Below are 13359 nucleotides of genomic sequence, written 5' to 3' on the forward strand. Positions count from 1 at the left end.
CCGCCGGGCAGCGCGGGGGCGCGCCGCCGCCGGGCGGCAGCGCCGCGGCGGCGTCTGCGATGTCTGCCCTCAACGCGCTCGCCTCAATGTCGGGCCCCCAGGGCGGCTTTGGCGGCCTTGGCGCCATGGGGCTGACGCCCGCGCAGCAGCACCACGCGATGGCCGCCGCCGCCGCAGCCGCGGCCGCCGCCGCCAACATGCAGCAGCAGCAACAGCAGCAGCAGCAGCAGCTGCAGCAGCACCACATGCAGCAGGCGCAGCAGCAGCAGCAACAGCAGGCCGCTGCTCTGCACCAGCAGCACCAGCAGCTCATCGCCGCGACGCAGGGCATGCACCCCGCCGCCGCCGCCGCCCTCATGCAGTCTGCCGTCGCCGCCGCTGCCGCCGCGGCCGCCGCGTCGTCGGCCCAGGCACCGCCCCCGCCGCCGCCGGCCCCGCAGATGGCACCCCAGATGACTCAGGGCGCGCCACCCGGCCAGGGCGGCGGCGCCGCCGCCAACGCGGCGGTGCTCCAGGCGCACGCCGCGCTGATCCAGCACCACCTGGCCGCGCAGCGCGCCGCCGCGGCCGCCGCCGCCGCGGGCCTCACGCCCCAGCAGGTCGCGGCGCTGTCCGCGGGCCTGCAGCCCGGCGGCCCCGGCGCGGGCGCGGGCGTGGGCTCGGGCGCCGGCGGCGCGCAGGGCGGCGCGGCGGCGCTCGGCGGCGGCGCCCCGCAGGCCCCTCCGGGGCTGATGCCTGGTGTCGGGCACGCGCAGTTCCCCGGCATGCTGCCCGTCCACCCTGGCGGCATCCTGCCCCCCGGCCTCGACCTTTCATTCCTGTGAGCAGCCACGCCTAGCCGCCCGCAGCGCTGACGCCGTGATGAACGGCGCCTTGGCCCAGCCGGATTGGGCCCGCCTTGCCGCCGCCGCCGGCGACAAAGCGGGGTACTGTGCAAGAGCGGCTGATTCTGGCTGTGTGTACGTATCTGCGTGTGTATGTGCGTCTGAACGCGAACCGGCGCGAGATTTTGGGGGCGCGATGCCGCTGCTGCCCTGTGGCGATGGCCGCGGGCCGCGGCTGCCCTGCGCCTGAAGATGAGGCCTTTTGTGATCTTTTTGCTGCCCCGCCCGCCGCGCCCCCACGCGGCCGTGGGGGCGACCTGCCAGACACCGCATCACTGTTGCGACCCTTCATTCTGCACCCAGCCCGATTTTGGAGGGCGGAGGGCCCGCTTCCTTTGAGGGGCCCCGCCCGACAGCGTTTGGCCGCCGCCGCCGCCGCGGCTGCTTCGCAGCTGCGTGGGCGGAGCCGGCGGCCGCGACGCTGATCTGGGCTCGCCAAGGTTTTGCCCGTGTGGGCCGCAGTCCAATTGAGAGACACGGGGAGAGGGAGAAACGCGCGGGAGGCCGAGAGCGTGCGTGCGTGCGTGCGGCTGCCGCGGCCGCACACATGCGCGCGCGCACGTGAGCCGGCCAGCCCGTTCTGTCGCCCTGGCGCCGCCGCGCGCCGCGGCTGTGTTCATGCGCCGCTGCGCCGAAGCCCGGCGGGGAGTGAGCGGCCCCCAGGGCCGCCCTTGGCCCTGGCGCCCGGCGCGCCCGCGCCCCCTGCGCCCCTGCGCCCCAGCGCCCGACACTCGTGGTCGGATGGCGCGCCCGGGCCTACGGGGCGCAGGCTTTGCTCCGCCCGAATTTTGTCACCCGAAATTGAAGCGGCATCTTTGAGCTTGGGGCTGCCGCCGTCTTGCACATACATGCGCACACAAGCTGCACTCCCTGCACGCGCCCGTGCAGCAGCGGGCCTGTGCCAGTGCGTGTTGTCCAACCCGGCGCGATTGCCGGGGCCCCTTCAACCCACCCCCGCTGATGAGTCAGCACGCTCTGCAACCGACCCTGCGCTATTCTGGATTGCCAGGCAGTCGGCGGGGGGCCGCGCGCGCCCCCAACGCCGGCTGCGGCTGGGCTTTTCAGGGCGCGCGCGCCCCCGCGCGCGCCAGCTGGCACGCCTTATGACTGGAAAAATATCATATGACTGCGTCGCAGCGCCACCGTTGCCCCTGACAGCTGCCTTCCATCGTGCGCCGCTGGCGGGAACGCCGCCCTTTCAGCAGCCGGGCGCTCGAAAGGCCCGGCACAGCCATCTTCTTGTCCCCTGCGCCCCGCGCGCGTACGCGCATGCGCCTGGCCGCCATCGCACCGGCACACTCCCACCGCCCGCCCCCCACGCGCGCCCCTGAGCCGCCTCAAGACCAGCCGCCAGCCTCGCAACCCGCCTTTGCGGGACGCCACCAGCTGCTCGGCGCACGCGCTCTCGCGCCTCTCGTCATTCGCGCGAGCGTGCGTGCCGGGGCATGGCCCTGGCGCCGATTGGCGCATCATCCCCAGCGCCACACCGCGGCAGCGGCCACGCTTGCGTTACAAGTGCACGGCCTGCATCCTTTTCGAGGTGCGCCGCTGCTGCTGCCGCGGCGGCGGCGTGGGGCGGGGCGGGGCTCGGACGTCCTGTTCTGGGCCCCGGTCTCTGCCCGCCGCACGAGGCTGCGAGCGCACCTCGCACTTGTGACGGTGCGGCGTGGCGCGGCGGCGGGCTTGTGGCAGGCGGCCACATCCCATCAGTCTGCAGCTCTCTTTGAGCGCCTCTTTTGCGTGTGAGGCCCCGCGGGGCCCTCTCTACTCCATATTGCCAGCATGGATGCATGCCGCCGCACCCACTCTTGAAGACAGGCCAATTTTCACCCTATACCCAGACTCCACGCGCAAGCCCCACGGCTCGGCGCCCCGGGGCGCGCGAATGCGCGCCTCCCGGGGGCCGCCTGGGTGCCCGCCTGCGCACGGCTGCCCCTCGCGGCCGGGCGCGGCGGAGAGAACCGGGCGCGCGGGCGCTGGCTTTTCGCGCGAGAGCGCGCCCCTGCCGCACGTGCACGCGGGCGCCGCCGCCGGCAAAGGGGCGTCAATACGCGCAGGGCCTCTGCTCATTCCCCACCAACCCCTTGGTGGGGGCGGGGTTCCCTGCCGCCCCCTGGCGGCGCGTCCGCACACGCGCTGGCGTGCGCGCGGTCCCGCGCGCGCGGCCGCCCTGTGCGCCCGCGCTTTTTGGCTCCAGAGCATTTGACACCGTCTCCCAGATCAGACCGGATCTCATCAGATCTGGTCGCCCCGTTTTCGTCGGCGTGCGCCGCGGCTGTGCGGGGCGGGGGCCGTGCTGACAAGACCGCCGCGGGCCGCGTGCGGGGCGCCGTGCTCCCCGTGGGCCCCGCGGCGGCCGGCCATTTGCCCCATGCCTTTGCCGGCCCCCGCCTCAGCGACAGGCGGCCTCGCCGCGCCGCGCGCAAGCATTCTCGCAAAGAGAGGAGGCCAACCACCCTTTTTACTCTTTCCAGACCCTATTTTCTGAGCCTAATCCAATCGCAGCGCCGCCACGGCACGCGCTCCGAGTTTTGATCTCACATGCAAAAGCAGTGCCCCTGAGAGCGTGCACGCCCGGGCGTCCCAACTGCCCGCGCCGAGCGCCCCTGTCCGCACGCGCCGCGCGCCACCGCAGCGCCGTGCGCCCGCGGGCAGGGGACGCGAGGCCTTATAAAACCACCTCAACACGCCGATTGCCCCTGCCGTATCGTGCCGCGCGTCGGCGACCGCGCCCGCCTGCCGCCGCCCGCGGTACCTGAAACCGTGCGGCGCAAGCGGCGGGCCTTGTTCGCATGCACGCGTGCGCAATGCAAAGCAGCACCCCTCCATGTCAAGTATCCGCTCCGCTCTCGAGACGCGTCCGGCGAGGTGCGGGTTTTTTACAGCGCGCGGCCCGCCCCTGCTGCAACCCGCCCTCATTGCCCGCGCGCTCGTTTTTGGTTCCTGTCCGCTCTGCTTTTTTGGGGCAAGGGGGAGCGGGCCACCGGCTCGCCCGTGCGCTGATTGCCGGCTCGCGGCTGTCGTATCGCCCCATGCGCGAGGGAGGGGCTCATTTTGCTGAGCCTGGCTCGCACGGGCTTGACTCTTTACTGTGGGCGTGTAACATTTTGGCGCGCAACAGCTGGTAATGCGGGCACAGACAGACGGGGATCCGAAAGTGGAGGCAAGGGGAGGCCGCGTGCAAGCAGCAAAGGCCGCAGCAGCAAGTCAAGTGGTGTGCGGCAAGCGGCGACATCACATCAGCAGCAAATTGTCCCGCACGCAAGAATGCGACCATACATATGCGGCGCAAGGCGTGGAGGCAGGGCGGTGAGGGAAACCGCCGCAGCACGCTGCAGCGATGCCGCAAGGGCGTTTGGTTGCTCCAAGCGCGCCCTGCCTTCTCGCTGCGGTTTGCTGCCACGCTGCCATGGGTCTAGTGGGGTGTGAGCCGCATCTCTGCTGCTCAATGGCTCTCGCCGCGGCCCCTTTGTTGGGTTCAGCGGTGGGGGGGTTTTTCCGCTTGCTGGACGCCGCAAGGGGGCAGCTCCGGCGCGAGGATACACTACAAGGTGGGGGCGTGGGGCAGCCAGGCCCGCCAGGCGACGCTTGCGGGACTGGGCGAAGCGGAATGCAATTTCGTACAACCAGAGGTGACATCGTGGCGCTGGTACAGTGGGGAGTGGGCGGGATGCGCCCAGAGGGTGGCCGGCAGGCTGCAGGCGGACACACAAGTGAACGGTCGGGCCTGCAGGGCCGGGCTGCCTGGCAAGGGCCGCCCCCCGCCGCGCCCCAGCTCCGACACAAGGGCGCCGCCGCGAGGGCGCCGAATGCCGGCGGGATCAGGGTTCCCCCCGAGACGCGCTCTCCCCCAGCCACAGCGCGCGGTAGCCGGTGCCGCGGCAGTTTTCGCAGGCGACCTGGCCCTGAGGGGGTTGGGGAGCAGGCGAAGGAGCAGTTTTGGTCACGGGCAGGCCTCGCTGCTGGCATCATCGTTGCGCGCCCAGGCCGCCAGGGCGCTGCAGCGCCCACCACTAGACCGCGTCCGCCGCTTTCCTGCCTGCGACCAGCCCGCCCGCCCTGTGATGTTTTGCGGATCTTGCTCACCGTGCCCTTGCAGACTGGGCAGTGGCTACTGCCATCCGCCGAGCGCAGGAAGGTGTCGCCGGCCATCATGGCGCCTGCGCGCAGCGTCCGCAAGCCGCACACTCAGGGAATTGGCCCAGGAGCGCCGCACAGGCAGCGGATCCGCTTCCGCGGGCCGCGAAAGCAAGCAGGCAGAGTGCATGGGTAGGGGTCGACACGAGGCGTGAGCGCATCCGGAGGCGACCGGCGCTCACCAGTTCCGTGGCACCAGCGGCACTCGCTCTCCCCAGAGCCCTCGCAGCAGCTGCACTTGGCGCGCATGCCGCGGCTCTGCGGGCGGTGCGCGTGAGGGCACGGCGGGGCAGGTTTGTGGCTGCACTCACCCTATCCACACCGACACCAACCGAGAGGCCCGACACAACACGAACCGCCTTACGTCGCCGGCGAGAAGACCTGCCGACGTGCACACAATGCTTGCGAGCGAGCACACCCCTCCCGCGCAGCAACCACCTTCCGAATGTCCCAGGCCATCTCCAGCTGGCGCTGCAGCTTCCGCCAGGCGTCGGGCGCCTGCCGCCGCGACAGCTCCGCGGCCAAGTCAGCGTCGAGGTCGTCCTCGGCATCAAAGCTCATGTCCGACGCCTTCGCAGACAAGCGCAGACCACGGGCAGCACGCCTGCATGGCCGCCAAGCAGACGACGCCGGCAGAAGGCAGGCGTGGCGCACGTGCAGCGCCGCTATGCCGCGGCCGCTGCTGCTGCCGGTGGATGAGCGGGGCAATGCGGGGCATGGGTGGACCAGCGTGTCAGAACAAGAGCGGCACGCATCCACACAACATGGAATGATCCTAAGCCATGCAGCTGGTTTCTCGCACCTGACGCTAGGCGCCAGAATGGTCCGCGACCCCATGCTCGAACATCCCGCCACGGCCTGCATGATGTGGTGCTTGCGCGCTGATGAGACAGCCTAAAAGCTAAGATGGTGATCAAGAGCACAAGCGTAGACCGCTGCCAAGAGGTGATGTTGGCGCCTTTGTCGTGTGGGCTTGTAGGCATGTGCAAGGAGCGCTGACGATCAAGTTGCAAACCCGGTATTGCGAAAACTATAGCGCATGAAACTGGCTAGCGCCCGCATCTCGGTTCACTGCAGGCACCCCATGACTCGATGACCACGCAGGCACCCCCCCGGGATGAGCTGCATCACCAGTGGGCGAGCGGCGACATGACAGTTCGTGTCTCAAGCCCTGCCACGAAACAAAACAGCTCTGATCACGCCTGTCATGTACCACGATGCAGGTACCAAAGTGTTGCATGTGAGAAGTCGGTCACTCATTGAATGCACTGCCATGGCACCTGACCATCCATCACTGCCGTCTGGACGAAAGGCACACGGCGCACCTGACACTAGGGCACCTGCCAGGGCAATATCATGACGTGCAGAGCAGGGCGCCACAGGCCGCAGTCCTGGCAAAAAGAGCGTCAATAGGAGCTTCCCCATGCACTAGCCGCCTAGTCCTCCCTCGGCCCCTCGATCCTGCCGCGCAACGCAGTCAGGTGATGGAATGTCGCCTCGAACCCGGGCCCCAAGGGGCTGGCGCAGTAGAGCCCCGCCGCCACCGCGCACGTGCCGCCCCCAGCCGCCAACCCACTCGGGGCGGTGTCCTCGATCAGGTGCGCCATGCGCAGCTGCGTCCAGCCGTCGACGCCGTCAGCGGCGCCGCCCGCCTGGACGCCCGTGGTCGCGGCGGCGGCAGAGGCCGGCAGCGTGGCCTCAACCTGCGGCCCCAGGGCGCCAGGGCGTGCGGTTATCAAGATGAGTCGCGCTTCATCGTGTACAAAGGCAATACGCGAGCAAGCACCAGGGTGGCCAGGACTGCCACCCAGACGGCAGGTGTTCCACCCACGCGCACCAAGCCGCTGTGGGCTGGTGACGCCACCCACCAGATAGTCGCTGCCCTCCCGCCGCACCCTCAAAGAAACCTGGAAGGGTCAGCAGCAAGGACGCGCATGCGGGCCCTCGTGACATCAGCTCAGGCGGTGAGCGCACAAGCGCCCCGCGGACCCTCCCTTCGGCCAACCCCCCTACACGCGGCGTCATTTGCGGCGCTTGTTTCATTGAGAGCGCCCAGGGCCGGCGGCGGAGCGAACCCAGGACGGCGTTGCAGCGGCCGCTGGGGTGCTGCAGTGTTCAGTGGCGCACCTCGTCCACGCCCAGGGGGAAGTCCATTGTTGACCAGTCGCTCCAGCCGCTGTTGGTCACCACCACCCCCAGCTGGCTGGGGCGGTCGGGGTGGAACTCGACGCTGGTCTTCAGCCAGCAGGAGGGGCTCAGGCGCACCTTGGCTCGTTGGACGGGGGGGTGGATGGGTGGATGGGTGGATGGGTGGGTGGGGTGTGTGGTTTTGCAACTGCTTAATGGCTTACTTGCGTTCGAATGTGTCAAGGTGGGGTGTAAGAACGGGACCCCATCCATGCAGCGTCCCCGTGCCCGCTGCCCTCCAAGCGCGTGCACGCCTGTCATTGTGCGTGCCGTGGGGAACGACACGGGTGGCGCGGGTGAGCGCCGCGCGGCGCACCATGAGCCCGGCCTGGTCGAAGCGGCTGTTGGGACGTGGCGACACAGTGGTGGTCAGCACGAAATCCCCCTCGAATGTTGCATGGTAGAAGTGGCCTGGGCAAGCGTCGTTGTGTGCAGGTGCGCCCAAGCTTGCAGTCGTGCAGCTTGGTCATAAACTCATGCACAGCAGGGATGGACATGTAAATGCCGCAGGCGCATTAGCACGACCAGAGCGCGTTCACATCCTGCCCCTACGGTGATTTTCCCATCACCGTTGTCTGGCTTAAATCCATAGTGCGTTCTCTGCCAGTAATCAGTCTTGGGTGCTGAAGTGACCTTGATGCCGCCGCCGCCGCTGTCCACGTCGGTGCTCGGTGGGGGGCAGTACCATGACAACCGCCCTGACAGAGGTGCCATCAGCAAGTTGGCCGGCGAATCTGGCAGCTCCAGAGCTACAATTTCTGCCATCCTGCAGCAGCTGACTACGTGTCACAGCACACAAGATCGCGAGATCAGTTGCACCCGAGCACTCTACCATACGTCAAGACATGCGTTTGACTGGTCGCTCATTGTATCAGATTCCTAGTTTGAGTGCGGTGGCCAGTGCCACGGACTGACAGGCCGGCTTCAACTCGGAAGTCATCGTCATCAAGCCTGGCCAAACCGGTCGTCAAGACCTCGCCGCGGTTGTGGGTATCCCCCCCCCCCCCGCAGATCTTTGCAGCGTTGGTGCTCTGGTCACCCGAGCAATGACCCATGTGGAGCGCCGCATCGTCCAGCTCGCTCTGGAGGCGCACAAGTCAGGGACCGCAGCTTTGTGGGCATTGCGGGTGCTGGATCCAGGCATCTTTAAAGCCAGCGATGGGATTCCTGCAGCCCAACATTTGCCTGCACGTGGCCAGGCGCTGGCGGTCAGCAGCGCGTGGGGCCTCCTGCCCCCATTGCTGTGCCGCAACCACCAGCAGCAGCCGTGGCAGCAGCAGCACGGGGGCAGCGCGCGATGGAGCGGTGCGGCAGCATTTATAAGTGCAGAAGCAGGGCACATGCACGCCTGGCACGCGCTTGACGTGACAGCGCCCTGCCGCGCTTTGCACACGGGGCCGAGGAAGTTGTGGAGACAGCAGGCGCCCCTTGCCCTCGCGCCATGGCGGCGTGCTCTTCACAAACAGCAGGAGCGCCAGGAGGAGGGGCAGCAACAGCCGCAGCAGCAACAGCCAAAACAGGGAGGCGTGGAACCCTTGATCGCAGCGCGTCGGCACCACAAGCAGCAGCACAAGCAGCAGGCCAGGCACGCGTCAGGCGCCAGCCTCGCCTCCCTCCCAAACCTGATCTCGTTTTCGCGCGTGGTGGCAGCGCCCGTGATCTCGTATCAGATGGCCACTGGGCAGTGGGGTCCTGCGGTGGCACTGCTCACTGTCGCCGCGGTGAGTGCGCGCCATGCATGACGCTCGGCCAGCCTCACGCAGCTGCCCGCGCCCCCTCGCGTCAATGGAGGCTCTTGCTGACTCGTCGGTTGCGTCGCTGTGGCCAAACCGCAACAGCATGTGGCTGCTGCAGGAGCTCTCTCTTAAGACCCACCCACAGGCCACGGGCCGAGCATCTGAATGCGCCTGCACCATCCCTGGAACTACCACGCCGTTGCCCACCCGACCCTTGCGCATCCAAACGCGCCTGGCCCATCCCGCCACAGGCCTCTGACTGGGCGGACGGCGCCCTCGCGCGTCGCCTGGGCCACACGTCCAAGCTCGGCTCATACCTGGACCCCTTTGCGGATAAGGTGTGGCGGGGGGCAGCCGCTCCTTGGCCGCACTTAGTAGGACCGCAGGTGCAGCCCCCTCCCCCCCACCCTTGCAGAAGAGTTGGCTGCCCTTCAACGCTCACTCAAGGACCGGGAACATGCACACGGCGCGGGTTTCAACCCGCCAGAGTCTGCAACGCACCCTGTTGAAGGTTTCCGCTGGCCGGCTGGTCATCCTCCGCACGCCTGCCCATCCACGCCCACCCCCCCAGGTGCTGGTGATGACGGTGGTCGCGACGCTGGGGGCGCTGCAGCTGCTGCCCGCGTGGTTGGCGGTGCTGGTGGTGGCCCGCGACAGCAGTCAGATTGTCGTGACAGTGGGGTACCGTTTCGCTATGTTTGGGGGCCGGTGGCCGGGCTACGCTGCGTTCTTTGAGATCGACGACAGCGCTGGGGCTACAAAGGGCGCTGGTGGCGGCGGCGGAAGCGACAACGGCGCCGCGAACACAGACGTCGAGGCGCCGGCGGATGCGGAGGGTGGGGCCAAGGGGCAGCCGCAGCAGCGGGGAGACTTGCAGCAGCGGGACGCGCATCAGCAGCAGCATGATGCGCCAGGGCACCAGCCGCAAGCAGAGATGCCCCGCATGCGGCCGCTGCTGGTCAGCAAGGTCAACACGGCGCTCGGGTTTGGCCTCATCGGCGGCGTCGTGTTGCACCAGTGGCAGGGGGTGCCGCCGGCTGAAGTGCTGCGCGGGCTCGAGCTGGCGGTGGGTGCCACCACGCTGGCCTCGGGACTGGCCTACTTCTGGCTGCACCGCCGCGGGCGCCTGCTGCAGTGACGCCACTGCATCGGGCACGCGCAGGCCTCTGCCCTGGCCGCTCCACAGCTTGCTTTCACCACGGGTTGTAACTAACCAAAGGAAAGCGACCCCAGAGTGCCTGTTTTACAGCAGAGATTAAGAGGTGACTGCCACTGCTTGGTAGTAGCCAGTGGGAAGCAGCTGGGTCGAGGATGACATCAGCTGTTGTGTAACCAAAGAGAGCAGGCGCAATGCTCCAGGGGACTGGCAGCGTGACAGCCACACACACACCAGGCAGACGGGCCAAAACACAGGGAGCAGGTTCAGATGCTGAGCCAGCGCTGCAACAGAAGCCAGCCCTCATGCTTCAAAGGACGCTTGGTCCGCGCGTATGCCGGAGCCCCGCCTGCCCACGCGCGTCAACGCGAGCTGTGCCAAGCGCGCGCGGTGTGCAAGGCGGGGATGCGGGCGTAAGGCTGCTTGCGTCCAGGCGGCTATGCCGCCCGTGGTAGAACCAATGGCCTGCGGCCATCGGATCCACGGTCATCCTGGTTTGACCTCAGAGTGCGCCGCACCTGCATCTTGCCCCAGCACGCGCTTTGCATAGCGGCAACCCTCGCGGCCGACCGCTTCACACGCGCCCATCCACGGCCGGGGCCGTCCAAGCATCAACTTTCGTGGCCACACTAACGCGCCTCCTGCATGGCTGGGAGCTGCTGTGTGCCTGAGGCAGCGCGGAGGCAGGGGCTCCGGTGATCTGCATGCCCGCTTGCGCAGATGCTGAGACGCCATCGGGGCCCTGCGGCTCAGCGCGTAGCCCAGGGGTGGCAGCAGGGCAGCGACCCACGCACGGGAGGTGGCCCAGGCTGCTGGTCGCAGCGACTTGGCTGCACATGCGTGCTCACGGAACAACGCAGGGGCCCCGCCTCGCGGCTGCCGCCCCCGCGGCCGCGGGCTGCGCATCCCGCCGCGCGGGCACGTTGCGGGCGCCACACGCGCGCCGCGGCCCGTGTGCGCGCCCGGCCTCCGAGCCCGAGCTCCGCCGCGCACGCCATTGGACATGAACACGCGGCGCGCCGTTTCTTCGTTGCTCCGCCCGCCGCCGCCATCACCGCGGGCGCCCCTGGCCGCCGCCGACGCCCAGGTTCCCGCCAAACGCGGCGCCGGCCGGCGCCTGGCTCAGGAAGCCGCCCGCGCCGCCGTCCGCCTGGGTCGCGCCGGCCCCAAAGTCCTGCGTGCCGAACCCGCCGCCGAGGCCACCCAGAAGGAAGGACGCCCCCTGCGCGCCGCCGATGCTGCCGCCCATGTCCAGCTGGGTCTGCAGCCCCAGTGCCAGCTGGCTCGACCCCACCGCCAGCCCCGCGCCGCCGCCGCCGGCGCCGCCGCCGCTGCCCCCGCCGCGGCGCTGCTTGCCGCCGTCCCCGATGACGCCCGGGGAGGGGATGGCGTATGACGGGCCCACGAAAGGGCTGAACCCCGGCCGCGCCACGGGGTCGCCCACGCCCAGCCCAGCAGCCGCCGCCGCCCCCGCGCCGTTGGCGGCCGCACCGCCGCCGCCGTCGTGCCCGCCACCGCCACCGCCGCCGGGCGCGTGCGCGTGGGCGCCAGGCAGCGGGTCGCCGACACGCTCTGTTGGGTGGAAGCGGCCGACGGCGCCGAGGCCGCCGAGGCCGGGCGCCGAGTCGATGCCGAAGGCGGCGCGGTCGAAGCGGCGCTTGGGCTGGGGCAGCTGCGCGAGGCTGGGCTTCAGGTTGGTGAGGGGGCCCTCCACCAGCAGCTCCTGGGTAGGGGGTGGGCAATTACTCACAGGGTTAGGGGGGGAACGAATTACAGGGGACGTATACGAGGGGCGGGCGGCAAGGCAGCGACGAGGCAGGGGCGCAGGGCAGGGCACCCAGGCTGTGACTGCAGCAACGCCCTTTGCACATGGCCAGCTGCCAGACTCCGATTACTAGCGTAACTGTGCATGGGATGCGCGCATGCGCGACCCACCTGCTCCTTGAAGTGCGCCAGCAGCGCGCCCCACAGCGGCGACCGCGCCAGCACGCGCGGGTTGCCAAGCAGCACTAGCCCGTAGCGCGCGCGCGTCAGCGCCACGTTGAGGCGGCGGGGGTCCCCCAGGAACCCGATGCCGCCCGCCTCGTTGGAGCGCACGCATGAGACCACGATGTAGTCCTTCTCGCGGCCCTGGTTGGGTGAAGGGGGCGACAGGTGCAGTGTGGATGTGTGTGTGCGTGTGTGCGTGTGTGTGTTTGTGTGAGGGAGGGAGAGGGGGAGAGAGAGTATGTGTGTTGGTGTTGTGTGTGTTGTGCATATGTGTGTTGTGTGTTGTGCATGTTTTGTGTGTGTTGAGTGGAATGTGGGACGACAGGTACCTGTGATCAGGGCGCAAGAGGCCCTGGACGGCGCCTGCCGACCATGCCGCATTCTGGTGATTAGTGTGAAGGCGGCCGCAGGCCAGAGACACGCCGCGACTGACCGCCAGTTGCGGCCGCATGGAGGCCACATGCCCGGCCTGTACGCACAATCCATCACCCTTGACCGCCCATGCGCATGCGCCCTCGCGCGCGCGTGCACACACACACACACACACACACACACACACACACACACACACACAAACACACACACACACACACGCAAACACATACACACGCACACACACGAACACACACACGCACACACACACACATGCACACGGCAAAAAAACACGCGCACTGCCCCCGCCCCACCTGGAACGCGTCCACGCTGGAGACCTCTATGGCGCGGTACAGGTCCTGCCGCAGCGGCCCCTGGCGCAGCAGCGTGCTGGTGACGTGGGCGCGCTGCCCCTCGTACGGCGTGATGACACCCAGCTGGTGCGGGTTGACGCCGCACTGTTGGTGGGGGGGGGGGTGAGGGTGGGGGTGTGGGAAGGGAGGCTCAGCGTGGGGCGCGGGCCCGTGGGGGAGGGGGCCGTCTGGCGATGGTGGGTGCTGCATGATAGAGAGCTAGTGAAGGATGGGGGAGCTCTGAGACAAGAGTACTGGGACAAGGGGCGTTCAAGCCAGCCGCAGGAACAGCGGAGGATCCGGGCCGCCGCCAGATCAGCGGGCCGCAAGCTCATGGGGCTGCAGAGTAGGGCCAGGGCCATGCGGGGCCAGGGCGGGCGCAGCTGAAGGGGGGGGTGTATGGGAGCGCCGGGCCGTCCAGCCCTTGGGCCGTTTGGGAGGCGCGCGCACAGGGGTACCTGCAGGAAGCGCGTGAGCAGCTTCTCCACGTTGGTGGCCTCAGTGCGGTTGAGGTACGACGTGCCCGGGGGGCGGCGGGTGGGGGG

General features: G+C 68.9%; 5 protein-coding genes across 5 annotated transcripts; 2 read left to right on the forward strand and 3 right to left on the reverse strand.

Annotated features, from left to right (window-relative positions):
- Positions 1-59: 59 nt before the first annotated feature.
- Positions 60-824, forward strand: MNEG_8226 (hypothetical protein; the record flags this gene model as incomplete). The annotated part of the gene is made up of 1 exon (XM_014043297.1): positions 60-824. The coding sequence occupies one exon, from the start codon at positions 60-62 to the stop codon at positions 822-824; it is 765 nt and encodes a 254-aa protein (XP_013898751.1).
- Positions 825-4705: 3881 nt separating this feature from the next.
- Positions 4706-5582, reverse strand: MNEG_8227 (DnaJ-like zinc-finger protein; the record flags this gene model as incomplete). Its single annotated transcript, XM_014043298.1, has 4 exons — positions 4706-4789; positions 4971-5044; positions 5204-5279; positions 5460-5582. 4 exons carry the CDS (start codon positions 5580-5582, stop codon positions 4706-4708), a joined length of 357 nt encoding a protein of 118 aa, XP_013898752.1.
- An 875-nt stretch (positions 5583-6457) lies between these two features.
- Positions 6458-7527, reverse strand: MNEG_8228 (hypothetical protein; the record flags this gene model as incomplete). The annotated part of the gene is made up of 4 exons (XM_014043299.1): positions 6458-6724; positions 6890-6928; positions 7149-7286; positions 7525-7527. 4 exons carry the CDS (start codon positions 7525-7527, stop codon positions 6458-6460), a joined length of 447 nt encoding a protein of 148 aa, XP_013898753.1.
- Positions 7528-8878: 1351 nt separating this feature from the next.
- MNEG_8229 (hypothetical protein) lies at positions 8879-10082 on the forward strand (the record flags this gene model as incomplete). The annotated part of the gene is made up of 3 exons (XM_014043300.1): positions 8879-8929; positions 9196-9282; positions 9516-10082. 3 exons carry the CDS (start codon positions 8879-8881, stop codon positions 10080-10082), a joined length of 705 nt encoding a protein of 234 aa, XP_013898754.1.
- Positions 10083-11151: 1069 nt separating this feature from the next.
- On the reverse strand, positions 11152-13024 carry MNEG_8230 (putative Regulator of nonsense transcripts 1 like protein; the record flags this gene model as incomplete). The annotated part of the gene is made up of 3 exons (XM_014043301.1): positions 11152-11823; positions 12036-12230; positions 12776-13024. The coding sequence occupies 3 exons, from the start codon at positions 13022-13024 to the stop codon at positions 11152-11154; spliced, it is 1116 nt and encodes a 371-aa protein (XP_013898755.1).
- Between the last annotated feature and the right edge of the window lie 335 nt (positions 13025-13359).

This window comes from Monoraphidium neglectum (genome assembly GCF_000611645.1).
Source record: "Monoraphidium neglectum strain SAG 48.87 unplaced genomic scaffold scaffold01539, whole genome shotgun sequence".
NCBI classification, from domain to species: Eukaryota; Viridiplantae; Chlorophyta; class Chlorophyceae; order Sphaeropleales; family Selenastraceae; genus Monoraphidium; species Monoraphidium neglectum.